At 42.5% G+C, this 27,864-nt stretch overlaps 1 protein-coding gene across 1 annotated transcript in view; it reads right to left on the bottom strand.

The window, feature by feature from the left end:
• The window catches only part of egg (SET domain bifurcated histone lysine methyltransferase eggless), a 245,646-nt gene that overhangs the window by 109,555 nt on the left and 108,227 nt on the right, over positions 1-27,864 (bottom strand). The window contains exons 11-12 of the mRNA XM_071675984.1: positions 17,588-17,787; positions 10,939-10,996 (exon numbers count right to left, since the gene is read on the bottom strand). Of these exons, the coding sequence (XP_071532085.1) occupies positions 10,939-10,996; positions 17,588-17,787 (258 nt within the window). The remainder of the gene's footprint in view (positions 1-10,938; positions 10,997-17,587; positions 17,788-27,864) is intronic.

Below are 27,864 nucleotides of genomic sequence, written 5' to 3'. Positions count from 1 at the left end.
CTGACCTCCTACCACTTTCTTTTGTATATCTCACAATCATCTGCAGTACTTCCCCGCAAGTATCGTCCAAATGCCTCTCTGTTCTCTTTCACTAACAACCTCACTTCTTCATTCCACCACTCACTACCCTTTCTAATCTGCCCACCTCCCAACTTTCTTATGCCACATGCATCTTTTGCACAAGTCATCACTACTTCCCTAAATATGTCCTATTCCTCATCCACTCCCCTCACATCATTTGCTCTCACCTTTTGCCATTCTACAATCAATCTCTTCTGGTGCTTCCTCATAAAAGTGTCCTTTCCAAGCTCACTTACTCTCATCACCCTCTTCTCCCCAACATTCTCTCTTACATTCTGAAAACCTCTACAAATCTTCACCTTCGTCTCCACAAGATAGTGATCAGACATCCCTCTAGCCACTCCTCTAAGAGTGAAACAATACTGGTATTCTCTAAATCACATATCGGTAATGGAGTTGGTAAACTTTTTCATAAACAAGTTAAGCACTGACTGAAGCACTACTGACCCTAACTGACCATGACCTTGTAGGACCTGATACTGGCCTAACAGGCAAGCAAACTTTCATTATGTCAAAGATGGCAGCACTACGATGTGTGACTTGCTGAGTGATTACAACATTATTTCTCAATCTTTGATAAGCAAGAGATTGAATTTCACCAACAGAGGATACCCATCCACTTAAGAGATAATCTCTTGCAAACATATCTAAACATCCCCAGCATGGCTACTGCAACTGTACTTATATAGGTAGTCTCTTCCCATCCTCAGTTAAATTTAAAGGCACACTTTTCTGGCATGCATAGATACCTTATTTTACAAGCAAATGTATTTAGCATCAGGAAGAAATCTTACTGGTCAGTTACCCACATGACACAAGATGGAGAAGGTATGGCACTGTCCCTCCCAAGCATGTTCACTATACTGCATTTGTCGCACAGCTGTGCATACTTGGAAGCAAACCAGAGATGGTGGTATTGCTTCAGTGGGTGTTGAACTTAATTTTGATTATCGGAGGCTAAATGTGCTGGAAATGAGATGTTTGAGGACAATATGTGGTGTGAGGTGGTTTGCTCGAGAAAGTAATGAAAGGGTAAGAGAGATGTGTGGTATTAAAAAGAGTGTGGTTGAGAGAGCAGAAGAGGGTGTATTGAAATGGTTTGGTCACATGGAGACAATGAGAGAGGAAAGATTGACAAAGAGGATATATGTGTCAGAGGTGGAAGAAACGAGGAGAAGTGGGAGACCAAATTGGAGGTGGAGGGATGGAGTGAAAAAGATTTTGAGCGATCAAGTCCTGAACATACAGGAGGGTGAAAGGCGTGCAAGGAATAGAGTGAATTGGAACAATGTGGTATACTGGGTTGACGTGCTATCAATGTATTGAACCAGGGCATGTGAAGCGTCTGGGGTAAACCATGGAAAGTTTTGTTAGCCTGGATGTGAAGAGGGAGCTGTGGTTCCGGTGCATTACACATGACAGCTAGAGACTGAGTGTGAACGAATGTGGCCTTTGTTGTCTTTTCCTAGCGCTACCTTGCACATAAGCGGGGGGGGAGGGAGGTGCCATTTCATGTGTGGCGGGGTGAATGGATGAAGCCAGCATGTATGAATATTTACATGTGTATATATGTATATGTCTGTGTATGTATATGTACATATACATTGAAATATATAGGTATGTACATGTGGGAAACAGAAGAAGGAGTCACGCGGGGAGTGCTCATCCTCCTCGAAGGCTCAGACTGGGGTGTCTAAATGTGTGTGGATGTAACCAAGATGTGAAAAAAGGAGAGATAGGTAGTATGTTTGAGGAAAGGAACCTGGATGTTTTGGCTCTGAGTGAAAGGAAGCTCAGGGGTAAAGGGGAAAAGTGGTTTGGGAATATCTTGGGAGTAAAGTCAGGGGTTAGTGAGAGGACAAGAGCAAGGGAAGGAGTAGCACTACTCCTGAAACAGGAGTTGTGGGAGTATGTGATAGAATGTAAGAAAGTAAATTCTCGATTAATATGGGTAAAACTGAAAGTTGATGGAGAGAGATAGGTGATTATTGGTGCATATGCACCTGGGCATGAGAAGAAAGATCATGAGAGGCAAGTGTTTTGGGAGCAGCTGAATGAGTGTGTTAGTGGTTTTGATGCATGAGACCGGGGTATAGTGATGGGTGATTTGAATGCAAAGGTGAGTAATGTGGCAGTTGAAGGAATAATTGGTATACATGGGGTGTTCAGTGTTGTAAATGGAAATGGTGAAGAGCTTGTAGATTTATGTGCTGAAAAAGGACTGGTGATTGGGAATACCTGGTTTAAAAAGCGAGATATAAATAAGTATAAGTATGTGTGTATATGTGTATGTGTATATATATATTCATATTATCCCTGGGGATAGGGGTGAAAGAATACTTCCCACGTATTCCTCGCGTGTCGTAGAAAGCGACTAGAGGGGACGGGAGCGGGGGGCCGGAAATCCTCCCCTCCTTGTATTAACTTTCTAAAATGGGAAACAGAAGAAGGAGTCACGCGGGGAGTGTTCATCCTCCTCGAAGGCTCAGAGTGGGGTGCCTAAATGTGTGTGGATGTAACCAAGATGTGAAAAAAGGAGAGATAGGTAGTATGTTTGAGGAAAGGAACCTGGATGTTTTGGCTCTGAGTGAAACGAAGCTCAAGGGTAAAGGAGAAGAGTGGTTTGGGAATGTCTGGGGAGTAAAGTCAGGGCTTAGTGAGAGGACAAGAGCAAGGGAAGGAGTAGCAATACTCCTGAAACAGGAGTTGTGGGAGTATGTGATAGAATGTAAGAAAGTAAATTCTCGAATAATATGGGTAAAACTGAAAGTTGATGGAGAGAGGTGGGTGATTATTGGTGCATATGCACCTGGGCATGAGAAGAAAGATCATGAGAGGCAAGTGTTTTGGGAGCAGCTGAATGAGTGTGTTAGTGGTTTTGATGCACGAGACCGGGTTATAGTGATGGGTGATTTGAATGCAAAGGTGAGTAATGTGGCAGTTGAGGGAATAATTGGTATACATGGGGTGTTCAGTGTTGTCAATGGAAATGGTGAAGAGCTTGTAGATTTATGTGCTGAAAAAGGACTGATGATTGGGAATACCTGGTTTAAAAAGCGAGATATACATAAGTACACTTATGTAAGTAGGAGAGATGGCCAAAGAGCGTTATTGGATTACGTGTTAATTGACAGGCGTGCGAAAGAGAGACTTTTGGATGTTAATGTGCTGAGAGGTGCAACTGGAGGGATGTCTGATCATTATCTTGTGGAGGCTAAGGTGAAGATTTGTATGGGTTTTCAGAAAAGAAGAGTGAATGTTGGGGTGAAGAAGGTGGTGAGAGTAAGTGAGCTTGGGAAGGAGACCTGTGTGAGGAAGTACCAGGAGAGACTGTGTACAGAATGGAAAAAGGTGAGAACAATGGAAGTAAGGGGAGTGGGGGAGGAATGGGATGTATTTAGGGAGTCAGTGATGGATTGCGCAAAAGATGCTTGTGGCATGAGAAGAGTGGGAGGTGGGTTGATTAGAAAGGGTAGTGAGTGGTGGGATGAAGAAGTAAGAGTATTAGTGAAAGAGAAGAGAGAGGCATTTGGACGATTTTTGCAGGGAAAAAATGCAATTGAGTGGGAGATGTATAAAAGAAAGAGACAGGAGGTCAAGAGAAAGGTGCAAGAGGTGAAAAAAAGGGCAAATGAGAGTTGGGGTGAGAGAGTGTCATTAAATTTTAGGGAAAATAAAAAGATGTTCTGGAAGGAGGTAAATAAAGTGCGTAAGACAAGGGAGCAAATGGGAACTTTAGTGAAGGGCGCAAATGGGGAGGTGATAACAAGTAGTGGTGATGTGAGAAGGAGATGGAGTGAGTATTTTGAAGGTTTGTTGAATGTGTCTGATGATAGAGTGGCAGATATAGGGTGTTTTGGTCGAGGTGGTGTGCAAAGTGAGAGGGTTAGGGAAAACGATTTGGTAAACAGAGAAGAGGTAGTGAAAGCTTTGCGGAAGATGAAAGCCGGCAAGGCAGCAGGTTTGGATGGTATTGCAGTGGAATTTATTAAAAAAGGGGGTGACTGTATTGTTGACTGGTTGGTAAGGTTATTTAATGTATGTATGACTCATGGTGAGGTGCCTGAGGATTGGCGGAATGCGTGCATAGTGCCATTGTACAAAGGAAAAGGGGATAAGAGTGAGTGCTCAAATTACAGAGGTATAAGTTTGTTGAGTATTCCTGGTAAATTGTATGGGAGGGTATTGATTGAGAGGGTGAAGGCATGTACAGAGCATCAGATTGGGGAAGAGCAGTGTGGTTTCAGAAGTGGTAGAGGATGTGTGGATCAGGTGTTTGCTTTGAAGAATGTATGTGAGAAATACTTAGAAAAGCAAATGGATTTGTATGTAGCATTTATGGATCTGGAGAAGGCATATGATAGAGTTGATAGAGATGCTCTGTGGAAGGTATTAAGAATATATGGTGTGGGAGGAAAGTTGTTAGAAGCAGTGAAAAGTTTTTATCGAGGATGTAAGGCATGTGTACGTGTAGGAAGAGAGGAAAGTGATTGGTTCTCAGTGAATGTAGGTTTGCGGCAGGGGTGTGTGATGTCTCCATGGTTGTTTAATTTGTTTATGGATGGGGTTGTTAGGGAGGTAAAGGCAAGAGTTTTGGAAAGAGGGGCAAGTATGAAGTCTGTTGGGGATGAGAGAGCTTGGGAAGTGAGTCAGTTGTTGTTCGCTGATGATACAGCGCTGGTGGCTGATTCATGTGAGAAACTGCAGAAGCTGGTGACGGAGTTTGATAAAGTGTGTGGAAGAAGAAAGTTAAGAGTAAATGTGAATAAGAGCAAGGTTATTAGGTACAGTAGGGTTGAGGGTCAAGTAAATTGGGAGGTGAGTTTGAATGGAGAAAAACTGGAGGAAGTGAAGTGTTTTAGATATCTGGGAGTGGATCTGGCAGCGGATGGAACCATGGAAGCAGAAGTGGACCATAGGGTGGGGGAGGGGGCGAAAATTCTGGGAGCCTTGAAGAATGTGTGGAAGTCGAGAACATTATCTCGGAAAGCAAAAATGGGTATGTTTGAAGGAATAGTGGTTCCAACAATGTTGTATGGTTGCGAGGCGTGGGCTATGGATAGAGTTGTGCGCAGGAGGATGGATGTGCTGGAAATGAGATGTCTGAGGACAATGTGTGGTGTGAGGTGGTTTGATCGAGTAAGTAACGTAAGGGTGAGAGAGATGTGTGGAAATAAAAAGAGCGTGGTTGAGAGAGCAGAAGAGGGTGTTTTGAAATGGTTTGGGCACATGGAGAGAATGAGTGAGGAAAGGTTGACCAAGAGGATATATGTGTCGGAGGTGGAGGGAACGAGGAGAAGAGGGAGACCAAATTGGAGGTGGAAAGATGGAGTGAAAAAGATTTTGTGTGATCGGGGCCTGAACTTGCAGGAGGGTGAAAGGAGGGCAAGGAATAGAGTGAATTGGAGCAATGTGGTATACCGGGGTTGACGTGCTGTCAGTGGATTGAATCAAGACATGTGAAGCGTCTGGGGTAAACCATGGAAAGCTGTGTAGGTATGTATATTTGCGTGTGTGGACGTATGTATATACATGTGTATGGGGGGGGGTTGGGCCATTTCTTTCGTCTGTTTCCTTGCGCTACCTCGCAAACGCGGGAGACAGCAACAAAGTATAAAAAAAAGAAAAAAAAAAAAAAAAAAAAAAAAGTATGTAAGTAGGAGAGATGGCCAGAGAGCGTTATTGGATTATGTGTTAATTGACAGGCGCGCGAGAGAGAGACTTTTGGATGTTAATGTGCTGAGAGGTGCAACTGGAGGGATGTCTGATCATTATCTTGTGGAGGCTAAGGTGAAGATTTGTATGGGTTTTCAGAAAAGAAGAGTGAATGTTGGGGTGAAGAGGGTGGTGAGAGTAAGTGAGCTTGGGAAGGAGATTTGTGTGAGGAAGTACCAGGAGAGACTGAGTACAGAATGGAAAAAGGTGAGAACAATGGAAGTAAGGGGAGTGGGGGAGGAATGGAATGTATTTAGGGAATCAGTGATGGATTGCGCAAAAGATGCTTGTGGCATGAGAAGAGTGGGAGGTGGGTTGATTAGAAAGGGTAGTGAGTGGTGGGATGAAGAAGTAAGATTATTAGTGAAAGAGAAGAGAGAGGCACTTGGACAATTTTTGCAGCGAAAAAATGCAATTGAGTGGGAGATGTATAAAAGAAAGAGACAGGAGGTCAAGAGAAAGGTGCAAGAGGTGAAAAAGAGGGCAAATGAGAGTTGGGGTGAGAGAGTATCATTAAATTTTAGGGAGAATCAAAAGATGTTCTGGAAGGAGGTAAATAAAGTGCGTAAGACAAGGGAGCAAATGGGAACTTCAGTGAAGGGCGCAAATGGGGAGGTGATAACAAGTAGTGGTGATGTGAGAAGGAGATGGAGTGAGTATTTTGAAGGTTTGTTGAATGTGTTTGATGATAGAGTGGCAGATATAGGGTGTTTTGGTCGAGGTGGTGTGTAAAGTGAGAGGGTTAGGGAAAATGATTTGGTAAACAGAGAAGAGGTAGTAAAAGCTTTGCGGAAGATGAAAGCCGGCAAGGCAGCAGGTTTGGATGGTATTGCAGTGGAATTTATTAAAAAAGGGGGTGACTGTATTATTGACTGGTTGGTAAGGTTATTTAATGTATGTATGACTCATGGTGAGGTGCCTGAGGATTGGCGGAATGCGTGCATAGTGCCATTGTACAAAGGCAAAGGGGATAAGAGTGAGTGCTCAAATTACAGAGGTATAAGTTTGTTGAGTATTCCTGGTAAATTATATGGGAAGGTATTGGTTGAGAGGGTGAAGGCATGTACAGAGCATCAGATTGGGGAAGAGCAGTGTGGTTTCAGAAGTGGTAGAGGATGTGTGGATCAGGTGCTTGCTTTGAAGAATGTATGTGAGAAATACTTAGAAAAGTAAATGGATTTGTATATAGCATCTATGGATCTGGTGAAGGCATATGATAGAGTTGATAGAGATGCTCTGTGGAAGGTATTAGGAATATATGGTGTGGGAGGCAAGTTGTTAGAAGCAGTGAAAAGTTTTTATCGAGGATGTAAGGCATGTGTACGTGTAGGAAGAGAGGAAAGTGATTGGTTCTCAGTGAATGTAGGTTTGCGGTAGGGGTGTGTGATGTCTCCATGGTTGTTTAATTTGTTTATGGATGGGGTTGTTAGGGAGGTAAATGCAAGAGTTTTGGAAAGAGGGGCAAGTATGAAGTCTGTTGTGGATGAGAGAGCTTGGGAAGTGAGTCAATTGTTGTTCACTGATGATACAGCGCTGGTGGCTGATTCATGTGAGAAACTGCAGAAGCTGGTGACGGAGTTTGATAAAGTGTGTGAAAGAAGAAAGTTAAGAGTAAATGTGAATAAGAGCAAGGTAATTAGGTACAGTAGGGTTGAGGGTCAAGTCAATTGGGAGGTAAGTTTGAATGGAGAAAAACTGGAGGAAGTAAAGTGTTTTAGATATCTGGGAGTGGATCTGGCAGCGGATGGAACCATGGAAGCGGAAGTAGATCATAGGGTGGGGGAGGGGGCGAAAATCCTGGGAGCCTTGAAGAATGTGTGGAAGTCGAGAACATTATCTCAGAAAGCAAAAATGGGTATGTTTCAAGGAATAGTGGTTCCAACAATGTTGTATGGTTGCGAGGCGTGGGCTATGGATAGAGTTGTGCGCAGGAGGATGGATGTGCTGGAAATGAGATGTTTGAGGACAATGTGTGGTGTGAGGTGGTTTGATCGAGTAAGTAACGTAACGGTAAGAGAGATGTGTGGAAATAAAAAGAGCGTGGTTGAGAGAGCAGAAGAGGGTGTTTTGAAATGGTTTGGGCACATGGAGAGAATGAGTGAGGAAAGATTGACCAAGAGGATATATGTGTCGGAGGTGGAGGGAACGAGGAGAAGAGGGAGACCAAATTGGAGGTGGAAAGATGGAGTAAAAAAGATTTTGTGTGATCGGGGCCTGAACATGGTGGAGGGTGAAAGGAGGGCAAGGAATAGAGTGAATTGGATCAATGTGGTATACCGGGGTTGACGTGCTGTCAGTGGATTGAATCAGGGCATGTAAAGCGTCTGGGGTGAACCATGGAAAGCTGTGTAGGTATGTATATTTGCGTGTGTGGATGTATGTATATACATGTGTATGGGGGTGGGTTGGGCCATTTCTTTCATCTGTTTCCTTGCGCTACCTCGCAAACGCGGGAGACAGCGACAAAGAAAGAAAAAAAAAAAAAACATGTGCGTCTGTGGGTGCTTATGTATATACATGTGTATGTGGTGGGTTAGGCCATTCTTTCATCTGTTTCCTTGCACTACCTCACTAACGCAAGAGACAGCAACAAAGTATAATAAATAGGAGGATAAATATCTTGACCATGGTAGAGAGGAAATAAGACTGGGATATCTTAGAACAAGATATGGCGCTGGTGGCTGATTTAGGTAAGAAACAGCAAAAGATGGTGACTGAGTTTGGTAAAGTATGTGAAAGAAGAAAGCGGAGAGTATATGTGAATAAGAGTAAGGTTATTAGGTACAGTAGGGTTGAGGGATAAGTCAATTGGGAGGTAAGTTTGAATGGAGAAAAACTGGAGGAAGTGAAGTGTTTTAGATATCTGGGAGTAGACTTGGCAGCAGATGGAACCATGGAAGTGGAAGTGAATCATAGGGTAGAGGAGTCGGCGAAAGTTCTGGGAGTGTTGAAAAATGTATGGAAGTCGAGAACGTTATCTTGGAAAGCAAAAATGGGTATGTTTGAAGGAACAATGTTATATGGCTGCGAGGCGTGGGATATAGATAGAGTTGTGCGGAGGAGGGTGGATGTACTGGAAATGAGATGCTTGAGGACAATATGTGGCGAGAGGTGGTTTGATCGAGTAAGTAATGAAAGGGTAAGAGAGATGTGTGGTAATAAAAAGAGTGTGGTTGAGAGAGCAGAAGAAGGTGTATTGAAATGGTTTGGTCACATGGAGAGAATGAGTGAGGAAAGATTGACAAAGAGGATATATGTGTCAGAGGTGAAGGGAACGAGATGTGGCAGACCAAATTGGAGGTGCTGTCAATGGATTGAACCATGGTATGTGAAGCGTCTGGGATAAACCATGGAAAGTTCTGTGGGGCCTGGATGTGGAAAGGGAGCTGTAGTTTCGGTGCATTATTACATGACAGCTAGAGACTGAGTGTGAAAGAATGTGGCCTTTGTTGTCTTTTCCTAGCACTACCTCGCACACATAAGGGGGAGGGGGTTGTTATTTCATGTGTGGCGAGGTGGCGATGGGAATGAATAAGGGCAGACAGTATGAAATTATGTACATGTGTATATATGTATATGTCTGTGTGTGCATGTATATGTTGAGATGTATAGGTATGTATATGTGCATGTGTGGATGTGTATGTATATACATGTGTATGTGGGTGAGTTGGGCCATTCTTTCGTCTGTTTCCTTGTGCTACCTCGCTAACGCGGGAGACAGCGACAAAGTATAATAATAATAATAAATATATATCTATGCAGTATGCAGTATGAAGTCTGTTGGGGATGAGAGAGCTTGGGAAGTGAGTCAGTTGCTGTTCGCTGATGATACAGCGCTGGTGGCTGATTCATGTGAGAAACTGCAGAAGCTGGTGACTGAGTTTGGTAAAGTGTGTGAAAGAAGAAAGTTAAGAGTAAATGTGAATAAGAGCAAGGTTATTAGGTACAGTAGGGTTGAGGGTCAAGTCAATTGGGAGGTGAGTTTGAATGGAGAAAAACTGGAGGAAGTGAAGTGTTTTAGATATCTGGGAGTGGATCTGGCAGCGGATGGAACCATGGAAGCGGAAGTGGATCATAGGGTGGGGGAGGGGGCGAAAATTCTGGGAGCCTTGAAGAATGTGTGGAAGTCGAGAACATTATCTCGGAAAGCAAAAATGGGTATGTTTCAAGGAATAGTGGTTCCAACAATGTTGTATGGTTGCGAGGCGTGGGCTATGGATAGAGATGTGCGCAGGAGGATGGATGTGCTGGAAATGAGATGTTTGAGGACAATGTGTGGTGTGAGGTGGTTTGATCGAGTAAGTAACGTAACGGTAAGAGAGATGTGTGGAAATAAAAAGAGCGTGGTTGAGAGAGCAGAAGAGGGTGTTTTGAAATGGTTTGGGCACATGGAGAGAATGAGTGAGGAAAGATTGACCAAGAGGATATATGTGTCGGAGGTGGAGGGAACGAGGAGAAAAGGGAGACCAAATTGGAGGTGGAAAGATGGAGTGAAAAAGATTTTGTGTGATCGGGGCCTGAACATGCAGGAGGGTGAAAGGAGGGCAAGGAATAGAGTGAATTGGAGCGATGTGGTATACCGGGGTTGACGTGCTGTCAGTGGATTGAATCAAGGCATGTGAAGCGTCTGGGGTAAACCATGGAAAGCTGTGTAGGTATGTATATTTGCGTGTGTGGATGTATGTATATACATGTGTATGGGGGTGGGTTGGGCCATTTCTTTCGTCTGTTTCCTTGCGCTACCTCGCAAACGCGGGAGACAGCGACAAAGCAAAAAAAAAAAAAAAAAAAAAATCTATGCACATGGCTTAGATCAATGTGCAATAAATAACAAAACTGTGTATAAAATTGTAAATAATTTACATGCCTTAAAATTATACAAACAAAAAAGGAATGTGATTCTGTTTTTCTTAACTTTTGATATTTCGTGTCCCTGGATGAATTATAGTTACATCTTGTGTATGCTACCGAAGTGACTGGCATTGTAAGCTGTCCATTCTCCTACTTCTCCTGAGTTAATTCAATAGCTTTTGGTGAATCAAAAGAAGAGAGAGGATACTGGGAATTTGTTTAAAATGTTCGAGATAACAATATCCAAAATAATTTCTCCATCGTGTAAAACCCATTATTAGGTCTACTTACCAGTAACAGCTGACTCTACATCTTGTCCTTGACCAAAGGTTCCATACTCTACCACTGCCTGAAAAAAAATAAATCAAACAGTATTTAAATGCAAATTACAAGAATGAAAGAATAATTAACAAAGGGCTCTACAAGTGTAGACTAGAAAGAGCCGTATAAAGGCAATGGTCAAAAATAAATGTACAAATTTTACAAAGTACCAATTCACATAGCATTATCTATGTATAATTAGGGGAGTTATTATTTTTTTATTACTATACTTGATTGCCATTTCCCATGTCAGCAAGATAGTGCCAGGAAACAGACGAAGAACATCCTATCCACTCATATATACATATATATATATAAATAAATAAACACTCATACACATACATATACATATCAACATATGAATAATTTTATCATTATACCTGATTGCAATCTCCCATGTCAGCGAGGTAGCACCAAGAAACATACGAAGAATGGCCCATCCCCTCATAACACATTTTTTATTCATCTGTTATACTCTGTCGCTGTCTCCTGCGTTAGCGAGGTAGTGCAAGGAAACAGATGAAAGAATGGCCTAACCCACCCACATACACGTATATATACATAAACGCCCACACATGCACATATACATACCTATACATTTCAACGTATACATACATATACATACACAGACATATACATATATACACATGTACATATCCATACATGCTGCTTTCATCCATTCCCACCACCAACCCGCCACACATGAAATGGCACCACCCTCCCCCTGCATGCATGTGAGGTAGTGCTAGGAAAAGACAACAAAGGCCACATTTGTTCACACTTAGTCTCTCGCTGTCATGTATAATGCACCAAAACCACAGCTCCCTTTCCACATCTAGGCCCCACAAAACTTTCCATGGTTTACCCCAGACACTTCACATGCCCTGGTTCAATCCATTGACAGCATGTCGACCCAAGTATACCACATCGTTCCAATTCACTCTATTCTTCCACGCCTTTCATCCTCCTATATGTTCATGCCCCGATTGCTCAAAATCTTTTTCACTCCATCCTTCCACCACCAATTTGGTCTCCCACTTCTCGTTCCCTCCACCTCTGACACATATCCTTTTTGTCAATCTTTCCTCACTCATTCTCTCCATGTGATCAAACCATTTCAATACACCTTCTTCTGCCCATACACGCATATATGCATACATATACATAATACGTACATACATATACACAGACATATACATATATACACATGTACATATTCATACTTGCTTGCCTTCATCCATTCTGGCACTATCCCACCCCACAGGAAACAGCATTGTTACCCCATGCTTCAGCAAGGTATTGCCAAGAAAACAGACAAAAAAGGCCACATCTGTTCACACTCAGTCTCTAGCTGTCACGTTATGCACCCAAACCACATCCAAGCTCCAAAGGCCTTTCCATGGTTTACCCCAGACATTTCACATGCCCTGGTTCAGTCCACTGACAGCATGTCGACCCCGGTATACCACGTCCATTTCACTCTATTCCTTGCACGTCTCTCACCTTCCTGTATGTTCAGGCACCGATCACTTAAAATCTTTTTCACTCCATCCTTCCACCTCCAATTTGGTCTCCTGCTTCTCCTTGTTCCCTCCATCTCTGACACATATATCCTCTTTGTCAATCTTTCCCCACTCATTCTTTCTATATGTCCAAACCATTTCAACACACCCTCTTCTGTTCTTTCAACCATACTCTTTTTATTTCCAAACACCTCTCTAACCCTTTCATTACTTACTCGATCAAACCACCTCACACAACGTCCTTAAACATTTCATTTCCAACACATTCACCCCCTCTGTACAACTCTATTTATAGCGCATGCCTCACAATCATATAAAATTGTTAGAACTCTTATTCCTTCAAATATACCCATTTTTGCTCTCCGAGATAATGTTCTCTCCTTCCACATATTCTTTATCGCTCCCAGAACCTTCGCCCCCTCACCTATCCTGTGATTGACTTCCACTTCCATGGTTGTATTCACTGTCAAGTCCAATCCCAGATATCTAAAACACTTCACTTCCTCCAATTTTTCTCCAATTAAACATACGCAAAATATACTTACAAATACATACCAACATATACACATATACATACACAATATCAAAAATGTTAGTGGGAACGTATGAACATAAAATGATAAAAATACTAGCAGTAATGAGAGAGATATATAAGAAAGACAAGAAAGAGTGTGACTTTATGAAACACATCCATACCACAGGAAAGGTGTATTAATATATGAATGCCTCTCTATCTTTACTCTCTACCAACAATTCTGCTCCAAGGGAGGCATTTGTGCCCATTAAAACAAAACCTCCTACTGCTTACCTCAGGGATCTTGCATCTAACTTTGATGCCACCCAACCTAAGAACAAATTTCTCTATCCTCTATAATTTTGTTTTTATGCTTCATATAGTTCCTAAGTTCCTCTAAATATTTACAACACTTTGACTATTCAAATTCCTCCCACAAATCACTCCTTTCTTGAAATCCACATGCTGAAATCCTCTTGGTAGGAGAATCAATGTAAACCACAAGGATCAGTTAGACTATACATAAGATGATCTGAGCAGGGCCTAGGCCCTTTACTTTTCCCTTCTTAATGATCTCAAACAAATAATCAAATGCCCAACTCAAGTTCCTAAATGTCTTGGCCTCTCTTCAAACACACTTATCCTCTTTATTACTACTGGACCCTAACACTATACTTACACTACTGTTGCCCCCTTTGGGTCCTCTAATGGCAATTCTTATTTCCATTGCTTCTAACAGCATGCCTATCCTCTATCCCCCCCTCAAAATGTAAACTTTGATATACTGGGACAGCTCAGCAGTCATCCCTGCATGCCTTCTTTACTGGCTCTCCCTAGAATAGGTACTGCTTTGCTGGCTGGGATGCCACATTTTGTGTTGAATGTAGAGAGAAAGTTCATACTGGCTGGACTGGAGTCCTAAATACCATGTTCTGATAAATCTCCTTCCAATCAAATGCTCCTGCTATGATGCCTGTTACATCATGGACTGAGCTTTTCAGGCCATGAAAGCCTTCCCTTGACCTAAATCCATCTCCACTTTCATGGTCCTTGCAATCAGTGCAACTGTGAATTCTAAAGGGGTAAGCAATTATTTCTTTATTTGATGCAAAGAAATAGCTACTCTATTTGAATTACTGTATCTCTATAACTCTATTTTGAAAATTTTTATTGTTTTGAGGAAATATCTTCATGGTATAAATCATTATCAATTCATTTTCCATGGGGATAAGAGAGAGAGAATAGTCTACATATTCCCTGCATGAAGTAGAAGGCGACTAAGAGGGATGTGAACAGGTGGCTGGAAATCCCTTCCTATACTACTTTCCAAAAGAGAAAACAGAGAAAGGAGCCAAGCGAGGAATTTTCCCTCTAAGCTCTGCCATCTGTTTTTGACACTACCTTTCTCATGTAGGAAATGACAAGCATGTATGAAAAAAAAAAAATCTATACAATCTTTTGTGGTTTTGGTGGTTCATAAAATTTTTTTCTAATATACTTAGTCGCTGTCTCCCGACTTAGTGAGGTAGCACACGGAAACAGACGAAAGAATGGCCCAACCCACCCACATACACATGTATATACATAAACAACTAAACACACATATACATACCTATGCCTTTCAACGTTTTTTTTTTTTTCAAACTATTCGCCATTTCCCGCGTTAGCGAGGTAGCGTTAAGAACAGAGAACTGGGCCTTTGAGGGAATATCCTCACCTGGCCCCCTTCTCTGTTCCTTCTTTTGGAAAATTGAGAAAAAAAAAAATAATGAGAGGGGAGGATTTCCAGCCCCTCGCTCCCTCCCCTTTTAGTCGCCTTCTACGACACGCAGGGAATACGTGGGAAGTATTCTTTCTCCCCTATCCCCAGGGATACATTTCAACGTATACATACATATACATACACAGCCCAAGATGAGAAAAAAGGAGAGATAAGTAGTATGTTTGAGGAAAGGAACCTGGATGTTTTGGCTCTGAGTGAAATGAAGCTCAAGGGTAAAGGGGAAGGGAAGTTTCAGAATGTCTTGGGAGTGAAGTCATGGGTTGGTGAGAGGACAAGTGTAAAGGAAGGAGTAGCATTACTCCTGAAGCATTACCACTGGACCTAATTACTTTGCTCTTATTCACAATTACTCTCAGCTTTCTTCTTTCAAACACTTTACCAAACTCAGTCACCAGCCTCTGCAGTTTCTCACCCGAAACAGCCATAGTGCTGTACCATCTGCGAACAACAAACTGACTCACTTCCCAAGCCCTCTCATCCACAACAGACTGCATACTTGCCCCTCACTCCAAAACACTTGCATTCACCTCCCTAACAACCCCACCCATAAACATATTAAAAAACCATGGAGACATCACACACCCCTTGCCGCAAACCGACATTCACTGGGAACCAATCACTTTCCTCTCTTCCTACTCGTATGCATGCCTTACATCCTTGATAAAAACTTTTCACTGCTTCCAACAACTTACCTCCCACACCATATACTCTTAATACCTTCCACAGAGCATCTCTATCAACTCTATCATATGCCTTCTCCAGATCCTTAAATGCTACATACAAATCCATTTGTTTTCTAAGTATTTCTCACATATGTTCTTCAAAGCAAACACCTGATCCACACATCCTCTACCACTTCCGAAACCACACAGCTCTTCCCCAATCTGATGCTCCGTACATGCCTTTACCCTCTCAATCAATACCCTCCCACATAATTTCCCAGGGATACTCAACAAACTTATACCTCTGTAATTTGAACACTCACCTTTATCCCCTTTGCCTTTGTACAATAGTACTATGCATGTATTCCACCAATCCTCAGGCACTTCACCATAAGCCATATATACATTGAATATCCTTACCAACCAGGCAACAACAATACCATCCAAACCCGCCGCCTTGCTAGTTTTCATCTTCCGCAATTCTTTCACTGCCTCTTCTCTGTTTACCAAACCATTTTCCCTCACCATCTCACTTTGCACACCACCTCAACCACAACAACCTATATCTGCCACTCTATCATCAAACACATTCAACAAAACTTCAAAATACTCACTCAATCTCCTTCTCATTTCACCACTACTTGTTATTACTTCCCCATTTGCCCCCTTCACCGATGTTCCCATTTGTTCTGTTGTCTTATGCACTTTATTTACCTCCTTCCAAAATATCTTTTCATTCTCCATAAAATCTAATGATACTCTCTCAACCCAACTCTCATTTGCCCTCTTTTTTTACCTCTTGCACCTTTCTCTTGACCTCTTGCCTCTTTCTTTTTATAAATCTCCCAGTCATTCGCACTAATTCCCTGCAAAAATCGTCCAAACGCCTCTCTCTGCTCTTTCACTAACAATTTTACTTCTTCATCCCACCACTCACTATCCTTTCAAATCTGCCCACCTACCACCTTTCTCACGCCACAAGCATCTTTTGCAGAAGCCATCACTGCTTCCCTAAATACATCCCATTCCTCCCCCCCACTCCCCTTATGTCATTTGCTCTCACCTTTTTCCATTTTGCACTCAATCTCTCCTGGTACTTCTTCACAAAAATCTCCTTTCCAAGCTCACTTACTCTCACTACTCTCTTCACCCCAACATTTTCTCTTCTTTTCTGAAAACCTCTACAAATCTTCACCTTCACCTTCACCTCCACAAGATAATGATCAGACATCCCTCCAGTTGCCCCCTCAGCAAACTGTCATCCAAAAGTCTCTCTTTCACGCACCTATAATCCAATAACGCTCTCTGGCTATCTCTCCTACTTACATATGAATACTTATGTATATCTCTCTTTTTAAACCAGGTATTCCCAGTTACCAGTCCTTTTTCAGCACACAAATCTAAAAGCTCTTCACCATTTCCATTTACAACACTGAACACTCCATGTAAACCAATTATACCCTCAACTGCCACATTACTCACCTTTGCATTCAAATCACCCATTACTATAACCCAGTCTCTTGCATCAAAGCTGCTAACACACTCACTAAGCTGCTCCTAAAATACTTGTCCCTCATGATCTTTCTTCTCATGTCCAGGTGCATAGGTCCCAATAATCACCCATCTCTCTCCATCCACTTTCAGTTTTACCCATGTCAATCTAGAGTTTACTTTCTTACACTCTATCACATACTCCCACAACTCCTGTTTCAGTAGTGGTACTCTTTCCTTTGCTCTTGCCCTCTCACCAACCCCTGACTCTACTCCCAAAACATTCCCAAACCACTCTTCCCATTTACCCTTGAACTTTGTTTCACTCAGAACCAAAACATCCAGTTTCCTTTCCTCGAACATACTACTTATCTCTCCTTTTTTCTCTTCTTGGTTACATCCGCACACATTTAGACACCCCAATCTGAGCCTTCAAGATGAGCATTCCCAGCATGACTCCTACTTCTGTTTCCCCTTTTAGAAAGTGAAAATACAAGGAGGTGAGGGTTTCTAGCCCCCCATTCCCGTCCCCTTTAGTTGCCTTCTACGACACGCGGGAAATGCATGGGAAGTATTCTTTCTACCCTATCCCCAGGTATAGACTTTTCATGTCCTCCGAATATTAGTAAGTCCTCTAAAAACTTACTCTTCCAGGAAGGGCAGCTGTACGTCGCCTGATAGTCCTTAGTGGCTGTACAGCTTGTGCTTGAATATTCAGCTTCTTGTTGAAAAGTGGACTGAGTCGTGTTGATCCTCTATAGATCCATTCTGAGCGCCCATCCAATGGGAAGAACATTTTGACAAGTGACCCATCAACTTCCTTGACTTGTGCTTTCCACCATCTTCCTATTGAGAAAAAATGTAGGTTTTGAAAGAGAAAATAATTTCTCAAACACATGTAGTGCCCAATAAGTATCAGCAAGACCACTTGCTCTGTGGGAGGTTAACACACTGTTTTACCCTCAGAGGTGTAACCATGAGGATTTACTCCTGTTGAACATTACTGAACATACAGGGCCAGCAAATGCTCATTCACATGCCTCAAAATCTTTTTCACTCCATCTTTCCACCTCCAATTTGGTCTCCCACTTCTTGTTCCCTCCACCTCTGACACATATATCTTCTCTGTCAATCTTTCCTCACTCATTCTCACGATGAGACCAAACCATTTCAAAACACCCTCTCATGCTCTCTCAACCACACTTTTTATTTTTTTATTACCACACATCTCTCTTACCCTATTATTACATACTCGATCAAACCACCTCACATCACATATTGTCCTTAAACATCTCATTTCCAGCACATCCATCCTCCCAAGCACAACTCTATCCATAGCACATGCCTCGCAACCATATATGATTGTTGGAACTACTATTCCTTCCAACATACCCATTTTTGCTTTCCAAGATAACGTTCTCGACTTCTACACATTCTTCAACACTCCCAGAACTTTCGCCCCCTCCCCCACCCTATGATTTACTTCCGCTTCCATGGTTCCATCCACTGCCAAATCCACTCCCAGATATCTAAAACACTTCACTTCCTCCAGTTTTTCTCCATTCACACTTACCTCCTAATTGACTTGTCCCTCAACCCTACTGTACCTAATAATCTTGCTCTTATTCACATTTACTCTCAGCTTTCTTCTTTCACACACTTTACCAAACTCAGTCACCAGCTTCTGTAGTTTCTCACATGAATCAGCCACCAGCGCAGTATCATCAGCGAACGACAACTGGCTCACTTCCCAAGCTCTCTCATCCACAACAGACTGCATACTTGCTCCTCTTTCCAAAACTCTTGTATTCACCTCCCTAACAACCCCATCCATAAACATATTAAACAACCATGGAGACATCATGTACCCCTGCCGCAAACCAACATCACTGAGAACCAATCCACTCTTCCTACACGTACACATGCCTTACATCCTCGGTAAAAACTTTTCATTGCTTCTAACAACTTGCCTCCCACACCATATATTCTTAATACCTTCCACAAAGCATCTCTATCAACTCTATAATATGCCTTCTCCAGATCCATAAATGTTACATACAAATCCATTTGTTTTTCTAAGTATTTCTCGCATACATTCTTCAAAGCAAACACCTAACCCGCACATCCTCTACCACTTTTGAAACCACACTGCTCTTCCCCAATCTGATGCTCTGTACATGCCTTCACCCTCTCAATCAATACCCTCCTATATAATTTCCCAGGAATACTCAACAAACTTATACCTCTGTAATTTGAGCACACCCTTTTATCTCCTTTGCCTTTGTACAATGGCACTATGCAAGCATTCCACCAATCCTCAGGCACCTCACCATGAGTCATACATACATTAAATATCCTTACCAACCAGTCAACAATACAGTCGCCCCCTTTTTTAATAAATTCCACTGCAATACCATCCAAACCCGCTGCCTTGATGGCTTTCATCTTCCGCAAAGCTTTTACTACCTCTTCTGTGTTTACCAAATCATTCTCCCTATCCCTCTCATTTTGCACACCACCTCGACCAAAACACCCTATATCTGCCACTCTATCATCAAACACCAAATCATTCTCCCTATCCCTCTCATTTTGCACACCACCTCAACCAAAACACCCTATATCTGCCACTCTATCATCAAACACATTCAACAAACCTTCAAAATACTCACTCCATCTCCTTCTCATATCACCACTACTTGTTATCACCTCCCCATTAGCCTCCTTCACTGATGTTCCCATTTGCTCCCTTGTCTTACGCACTTTAGTTACCTCCTTCCAAAACATCTTTTTTTTTTCTTTCCCCCCCCCGCGTTTGCGAGGTAGCGCAAGGAAACAGACGAAAGAAATGGCCCAACCCACCCCCATACACATGTATATACATACGTCCACACACGCAAGTATACATAACTACACAGCTTTCCATGGTTTACCCCAGACGCTTCACATGCCCTGATTCAATTCACTGACAGCACGTCAACCCCGGTATACCACATCGATCCAATTCACTCTATTCCTTGCCCTCCTTTCACCCTCCTGCATGTTCAGGCCCCGATCACACAAAATCTTTTTCACTCCATCTTTCCACCTCCAATTTGGTCTCCCTCTTCTCCTTGTTCCCTCCACCTCCGACACATATATCCTCTTGGTCAATCTTTCCTCACTCATTCTCTCCATGTGCCCAAACCATTTCAAAACACCCTCTTCTGCTCTCTCAACCACGCTCTTTTTATTTCCAAACATCTCTCTTACCCTTACGTTACTTACTCGATCAAACCACCTCACACCACACATTGTCCTCAAACATCTCATTTCCAGCACATCCATCCTCCTGCGCACCACTCTATCCATAGCCCACGCCTCGCAACCATACAACATTGTTGGAACCACTATTCCTTCAAACATACCCATTTTTGCTTTCAGAGATAATGTTCTCGACTTCCACACATTCTTCAAGGCTCCCAGAATTTTCGCCCCCTCCCCACCTTATGATCCACTTCCGCTTCCATGGTTCCATCCGCTGCCAGATCCACTCCCAGATATCTAAAACACTTTACTTCCTCCAGTTTTTCTCCATTCAAACTCACCTCCCAATTGACTTGACCCTCAACCCTACTGTACCTAATAACCTTGCTCTTATTCACATTTACTCTTAACTTTCTTCTTTTACACACTTTACCAAACTCAGTCACCAGCTTCTGCAGTTTCTCACATGAATCAGCCACAAGCGCTGTATCATCAGCGAACAACAACTGACTCACTTCCCAAGCTCTCTCATCCCCAACAGACTTCATACTTGCCCCTCTTTCCAAAACTCTTGCATTCACCTCCCTAACAACCCCATCCATAAACAAATTAAACAACCATGGAGACATCACACACCCCTGCCGCAAACCTACATTCACTGAGAACCAATCACTTTCGTCTCTTCCTACACGTACACATGACTTACATCCTCGATAAAAACTTTTCACTGCTTCTAACAACTTGCCTCCCACACCATATATTCTTAATACCTTCCACAGAGCATCTCTATCAACTCTATCATATGCCTTCTCCAGATCCATAAATGCTACATACAAATCCATTTGCTTTTCTAAGTATTTCTCACATACATTCTTCAAAGCAAACACCTGATCCACACATCCTCTACCACTTCTGAAACCACACTGCTCTTCCCCAATCTGATGCTCTGTACATGCCTTCACCCTCTCAATCAATACCCTCCCATATAATTTACCAGGAATACTCAACAAACTTATACCTCTGTAATTTGAGCACTCACTCTTATCCCCTTTGCCTTTGTACAATGGCACTATGCACGCATTCCGCCAATCCTCAGGCACCTCACCATGAGACATACATACATTAAATAACCTTACCAACCAGTCAACAATACAGTCACCCCCATTTTTAATAAATTCCACTGCAATAACATCCAAACCTGCTGCCTTGCCAGCTTTCATCTTCCGCAAAGCTTTTACTACCTCTTCTCTGTTTACCAAACCATTTTCCCTAACCCTCTCACTTTGCACACCACCTCGACCAAAACACCCTTTGCAGTGTTTATGCTTAAATCAATGTTGTAGAACTACTGTAGAAAAGCCAAGGGTATTTGTATGTTTGCATTTATGATCTGGAGAAGGGCATATGATTAAGTTAAATAGAGATGCCTGTGGAAGGATTAAGACTATTATGGTGTGGGATGCAAAGATTTTTAGAAGCAGTGAAAAGTTTTTATCGAGGATCTAAGGCAAATGTGACGGAGAATACAGCGAAACTATTGGTTCTCATAAACTGTACGTTTGCGCCAGGAGTGTGAATGTCATCCTGTTGTTAATTTGTTTAGGGTTAAGGGTTGTAAGGGAGTAAATGCAAGAGTCCTGAAAGATGCAAGTATGAAGTCCTTTGGGATGAGAGAGCTGAATGAGTCAGTTTGTTGTTCGTATGATACAGCATGTGCTTATTCATGAGAAACTGCAGAAGCTGGTGACAGTTTGTAAAAGTGTTTTGGAAACAGAAAGTTGAGATAATGTTATTAAGCAAGTTATTAGTTTACAGTAGGGGTGAGGTCAAGTCAATTGGAGGTGAGTATTGTGGAGAAAAACTGGAGGATGAATGTTTTAGTATCTGGAGTGGATTCCTGTCCAGCGGATGGAACCAGGGAGCGTAATGGATAATAGGGTTGGAGGCGAAAAATATGTGGAGCCTTAAAAATTCTGCGAAGTCCAGAGGATACATTATCTCGGAAAGCAAAAATGGGTATGTTTAGGGACATTGGTTCCAACATGTTTGTATGGAGCGTAGGCGTGCGCTATGATAAAGATGTGCCAGAACTTGAAAATGTCTCATCCAATAAATTTTGTTGACATGCTTGGCTGTAGGTGGTTTGCTCCGAGATTATTTACTCCATTCAGAACATTTAATCCCAAAATTTGAGAACCCTCACCAACTGTCTTAAATGCTTTTGCACATTACTCTTGAACTGTTCTTCTTTAACATTACCAACTGCATTTGTGTCCACTGCAGAAACGTGAAATAGGACCAACTCTCCTTGAAGATTACTCTCATCCAACTCAACGACCTTTTCAATTGCATCGTGCCCTAACATCAGCCACGCATGAACAATGGCAAAACATGAGCTCACACCCTGCCGCTACTTCATGTGTACTCACACTTTTCCTTCTGACGTCAGCTCTCCTGGATAACTTCACGGCAGTTCTAAGCTACTTACTCAACCATTAAACTCACTGCTTCTTATCATGTATAATCTTCCTTAGCTCCAAAGATGTGATCAGACATGCTTCATGTTGCCTCAACATTCTTCAAAGTCTCTCTTCCGCGCTACCTCCAAAACACGTAACAGACTGCTCGCAATCTATCTACTTACATAAGTATACTTAATGTAATATCTCACTTCTTAAACCAGGTATTCCCAATCATCAGTCCTTTTTCAGCACATAAATCTACAAGCTCTTCACCATTTCCATTTACAACACTGAACACCCATGTTTACCAATTATTCCCTCAACTGCCACATTACTCACCTTTGCATTCAAATCACACCATCACTATAACCCGTCTTGCATCAAAACCACTAAAAACACTCATTCAGCTGCTCCCAAAACACTTGCCTCTCATGATCTTTCTTCTCATGCCCAGGTGCATATGCACCAATAATCACCCATCTCTCTCCATCAACTTTCAGTTTTACCCATATTAATCGAGAATTTACTTTCTTACATTCTATCACATACTCCCACAACTCCTGTTTCCGGAGTACTGCTACTCCTTCCCTTGCTCTTGTCCTCTCACTAACCCCTGACTTTACTCCCAAGACATTCCCAAACCACTCTGCCCCTTTACCCTTGAGCTTCGTTTCACTCAGAGCCAAAACATCCAGGTTCCTTTCCTCAAAGATACTACCTATCTCTCCTTTTTTCACATCTTTTTATTCTCCCTAAAATCAACTCTTATTTGCCCTCTTTTTCACCTATTGCACCTTTCTCTTAACTGCCTGCCTCTTTCTTTTATACATCTCCCAGTCATTTGCATTATTTCCCAGCAAGAATCATCCAAATACCTTTCCCTTCTCTTTCACTAATAATCTTACTTCTTCATCCCACCAATCACTACCCTTTCTAACCTGCCCACCTCCCATGCTTCTCATGCCACAAGCATCTTTTGCACAAGCCATCACTGCTTCCCTAAATACATCCCATTCCTCCTCCTCTCCCCTTATGTCCTTTGTTCTCACCTTTTTCCATTCTGTACTCAGTCTCTCCTGGTACTTCCTCACACAAGTCTCCTTCCAAAGCTCTCTTACTCTCACCACTCTCTTCACCCCAACATTCTCTCTTCTTCTCTGAAAACCTCTACAAATCTTCACCTTCGCCTCCACAAGATAATGATCAGACATCCCTCCAGATGCATCTCTCAGCACATTAACATCCAAAAGTCTCTCTTTCACGCGCCTATCAATTAACACGTAATCCAATAACGCTCTTGGGCCATCTCTCCTACTTACATAAGTATACTTATGTATATCTCTCTTTTTAAACGAGGTATTCCCAATCACCAGTCCTTTTTCAGCACATAAATCTACAAATTCTTCACCATTTCCATTTACAACACCGAACACCCCATGCACACCAATCATTCCCTCAACTGCCACATTACTCACCTTTGCATTCAAATCACCCATCACTATAACCCAGTCTCATGCATCAAAACTACTAAAACACTCACTCAGCTGCTCCCAAAACACTTGCCTCTCATTATCTTTCTTCTCATGCCCAGGTGCATATGCACCAATAATCACCCATCTCTTTCCATCAACTTTCAGTTTTACCCATATCAATCTAGAATTTACTTTCTGACACTCTATCACATACTTCCACAACTCCTGTTTCAGGAGTAGTGCTACTCCTTCCCTTGCTCTTGTCCTCTCACTAACCCCTGACCAAACCACTCTTCCCTTTTACTCTTGAGCTTCGTTTCACTCAGAGCCAAAACATCCAGGTTCCTTTCCTCAAACATACTACCTATCTCTCCTTTTTCCTCATCCTGGTTACATCCACACACATTCAGACACCACATTCTGAGCCTTCAAGGAGGATGAGCACTCCCTGCATGACTCCTTCTTCTGTTTCCCCTTTTAGAAAGTTAAAATACAAGGAGGGGAGGGTTTCTAGCCCCTCCGCTCCCGTCCCCTTTAGTTACCTTCTACGACACATGAGGAATGCATGGGAAGTATTCTTTCTCCTCTATCCCCAGGGATAAATAATGTACATATATGTATACGTTGAAAAGTATAGGTATGTATATGTACGTGTGTGGATGTGTATGTATGTACATGTGTACATGTGTATGTGTGTGGGTTGGGCCATTCTTTTGTCTGTTTCCTTGCGCTACCTCCCTAACGCGGGAGACAGTAAGAAAGTATAATACATATATATAAAGTAATTAACTTTAAAGTGGGAGTATGTGATAGAGTGTAAGAAAGTAAACTCTAGACTGATATGGGTAAAACTGAAAGTGGATGGAGAGAGATGGGTGATTATTGGTGCATATGCACCTGGGCATGAGAAGAAAGATCATGAGAGGCATGTGTTTCGGGACCAGCTGAATGATTGTGTTAGTAGTTTTGATGCACGAGACTGGGTTATAGTGATGGGTGATTTGAATGCAATGGTGAGTAATGTGGCAGTTGAGGGAATAATTGGTATGCATGAGGTGTTCAGTGTTGTAAATGGAAATGGTGAAGAGCTTGTAGATTTATGTGCTGAAAAAGGACTGGTGATTGGGAATACCTGGTTTAAAAAGAGAAATATACGTAAGTATACGTATGTAAGTAGGAGAGATGGCCAGATGGCAATTGATAGACGCACGAAAGAGAGACTTTTGGATGTTAATGTGCTGAGAGGTGCAACTGGAGGGAGGGCTGATCATTATCTTGTAGAGGCGAAGGTGAAGATTTGTAGAGGTTTTCAGAAAAGAAGAGAGAATGTTGGGGTGAAGAGAGTGGTGAGAGTAAGTGAGCTTGGGAAGGAGACTTGTGTGAGGAAGTACCAGGAGAGACTGAGTACAGAATGGAAAAAGGTGAGAACAAAGGAGGTAAGGGGAGTCGGGGAGGAATGGGATGTATTTAGGGAAGCAGTGATGGCTTGCCCAAAAGATGCTTGTGGCATGAGAAGCGTGGGAGGTGGGCAGATTAGAAAGGGTAGTGAGCGGTGGGATGAAGAAGTAAGATTATTAGTGAAAGAGAAGAGAGAGGCATTTGGATGATTTTTGCAGGGAAATAATGCAAATGCCTGGGAGATGTATAAAAGAAAGAGGCAGGAGTTCAAGAGAAATGTGCAAGAGGTGAAAAAGAGGGCAAATGAGATCTCAGTTGGAGTGAGAGAGTATCATTAAATTTTAGGGAGAATAAAAAGATGTTCTGGAAGGAGGTAAATAAAGTGTGTAGGGCAAGGGAACAAATGGGAACTTCAGTGAAGGGGGCTAATGGGGAGGTGATAACAAGTAGTGGGATGTGAGGAGATGGAGTGAGTATTTTGAAGGTTTGTTGAATGTGTTTGATGATAGAGTGGCATATATAGGGTGTTTGGTCAAGGTGGTGTGCAAAGTGCGAGGGTTAGGGAAAATGATTTGGTAAACAGAGAAGAGGTAGTAAAAGCTTTGCGGAAGATGAAAGCCGGCAAGTCTGCGGGTTTGGATGGTATTGCATTGGAATTTATTAAAAAAGGGGGTGACTGTATGGTTGACTGGTTGGTAAGGTTATTTAATGTATGTATGATTCATGGTGAGGTGCCTGAGGATTGGCAGAATGCTTGCATAGTGCCATAGTACAAAGGCAAAGGGGACAAAGGTGAGTGCTCAAATTACAGAGGTATAAATTTGTTGAGTATTCCTGGGAAATTATATGGGAGGGTATTGACTGACAGGGTGAAGGCATGTACAGAGCATCAGATTGGGGAAGAGCAGTGTGGTTTCAGAAGCGGTAGAGGATGTGTGGATTAAGTGTTTGCTTTGAAGAATGTAAGTGAGAAATACTTAGAAAAGCAAATGGATTCGTATGTAGAATTTATGGATCTGGAGAAGGCATATGATAGAGTTGATAGAGATGCTCTGTGGAAGGTATTAAGAACATATGGTGTGGGAGGCAAGTTGTTAGAAGCAGTGAACAGTTTTTATCGAGGATGTAAGTCATGTGTACGTGTGGGAAGAGAGGAAAGTGATTGGTTCTCAGTGAATGTAGGTTTGCGGCAGGGGTGCGTGATGTCTCCATGGTTGTTTAACTTGTTTATGGATGGGGTTGTTAGGGGGGTGAATGCAAGAGTTTTGGAAAGATGGGCAAGTATGCAGTCTGTTGTGGATGAGAGAGCTTGGGAAGTGAGTCAGTTGTTGTTCGCTGATGATACAGCGCTGATGGCTGATTCGTGTGAGAAACTGCAGAAGCTGGTGACTGAGTTTGATAAAGTGTGTGAAAGAAGAAAGCTGAGAGTAAATGTGAATAAGAGCAAGGTTATTAGGTACAGTAGGATTGAGGGTCAAGTCAACTGGGAGGTAAGTTTGAATGGAGAAAAATTGGAGGAAGTGAAGTGTTTTAGATATCTAGGAGTGGATTTGGCAGCGGATGGAACCATGGAAGCGGAAGTGAATCATAGGGTGGGGGAGGGGGCGAAAATTCTGGGAGCCTTGAAGAATGTGTGGAAGTCGAGAACATTATCTTGGAAAGCAAAAATGGGTATGTTTGAAGGAATAGTGGTTCCAACAATGTTGTATGGTTGTGAGGCGTGGGCTATGGATAGAATTGTGTGCAGAAGGGTGGATGTGCTGGAAATGAGATGTTTGAGGACAATATGTGGTGTGAGGTGGTTTGATCGAGTAAGTAATAATAGGGTCAGAGAGATGTGTGGAAATAAAAAGAGTGTGGTTGAGAGAGTAGAAGAGGGTGTTTTGAAATGGTTTGGGCACATGGAGAGAATGAGTGAGGAAAGATTGACAAAGAGGATATATGTGTCAGAGGTGGAGGGAATGAGGAGAAGTGCGAAACCAAATTGGAGGTGGAAAGATGGAGTGAAAAAGATTTTGAGTGATCGGGGCCTCAACATGCAGGAGGGTGAAGGGCATGCAAGGAATAGAGTGAATTGGAACGATGTGGTATACCGGGGTCGACGTGCTGTCAATGGATTGAACCAGGGCATGTGAAGCGTCTGGGGTAAACCATGGAAAGTTCTGTGGGGCCTGGATGTGGAAAGGTAGCTGTGGTTTCGGTGCATCATTACATGACAGCTAGAGACTGAGTGTGAACGAATGGGGCCTTTGTTGTCTTTTCCTAGCGCTACCTCGCACACAGGAGGGGGGAGGGGGTTGTTATTTCATGTGTGGCGAGGTGGCAATGGGAATGAATAAAGGCAGACT

Source organism: Panulirus ornatus, chromosome 2 (genome assembly GCF_036320965.1).
Source record: "Panulirus ornatus isolate Po-2019 chromosome 2, ASM3632096v1, whole genome shotgun sequence".
NCBI lineage: Eukaryota > Metazoa > Arthropoda > Malacostraca > Decapoda > Palinuridae > Panulirus > Panulirus ornatus.
Note: the sequence above shows the minus strand (reverse complement) of the source record. Positions and strands in the feature narration are given on the sequence as shown.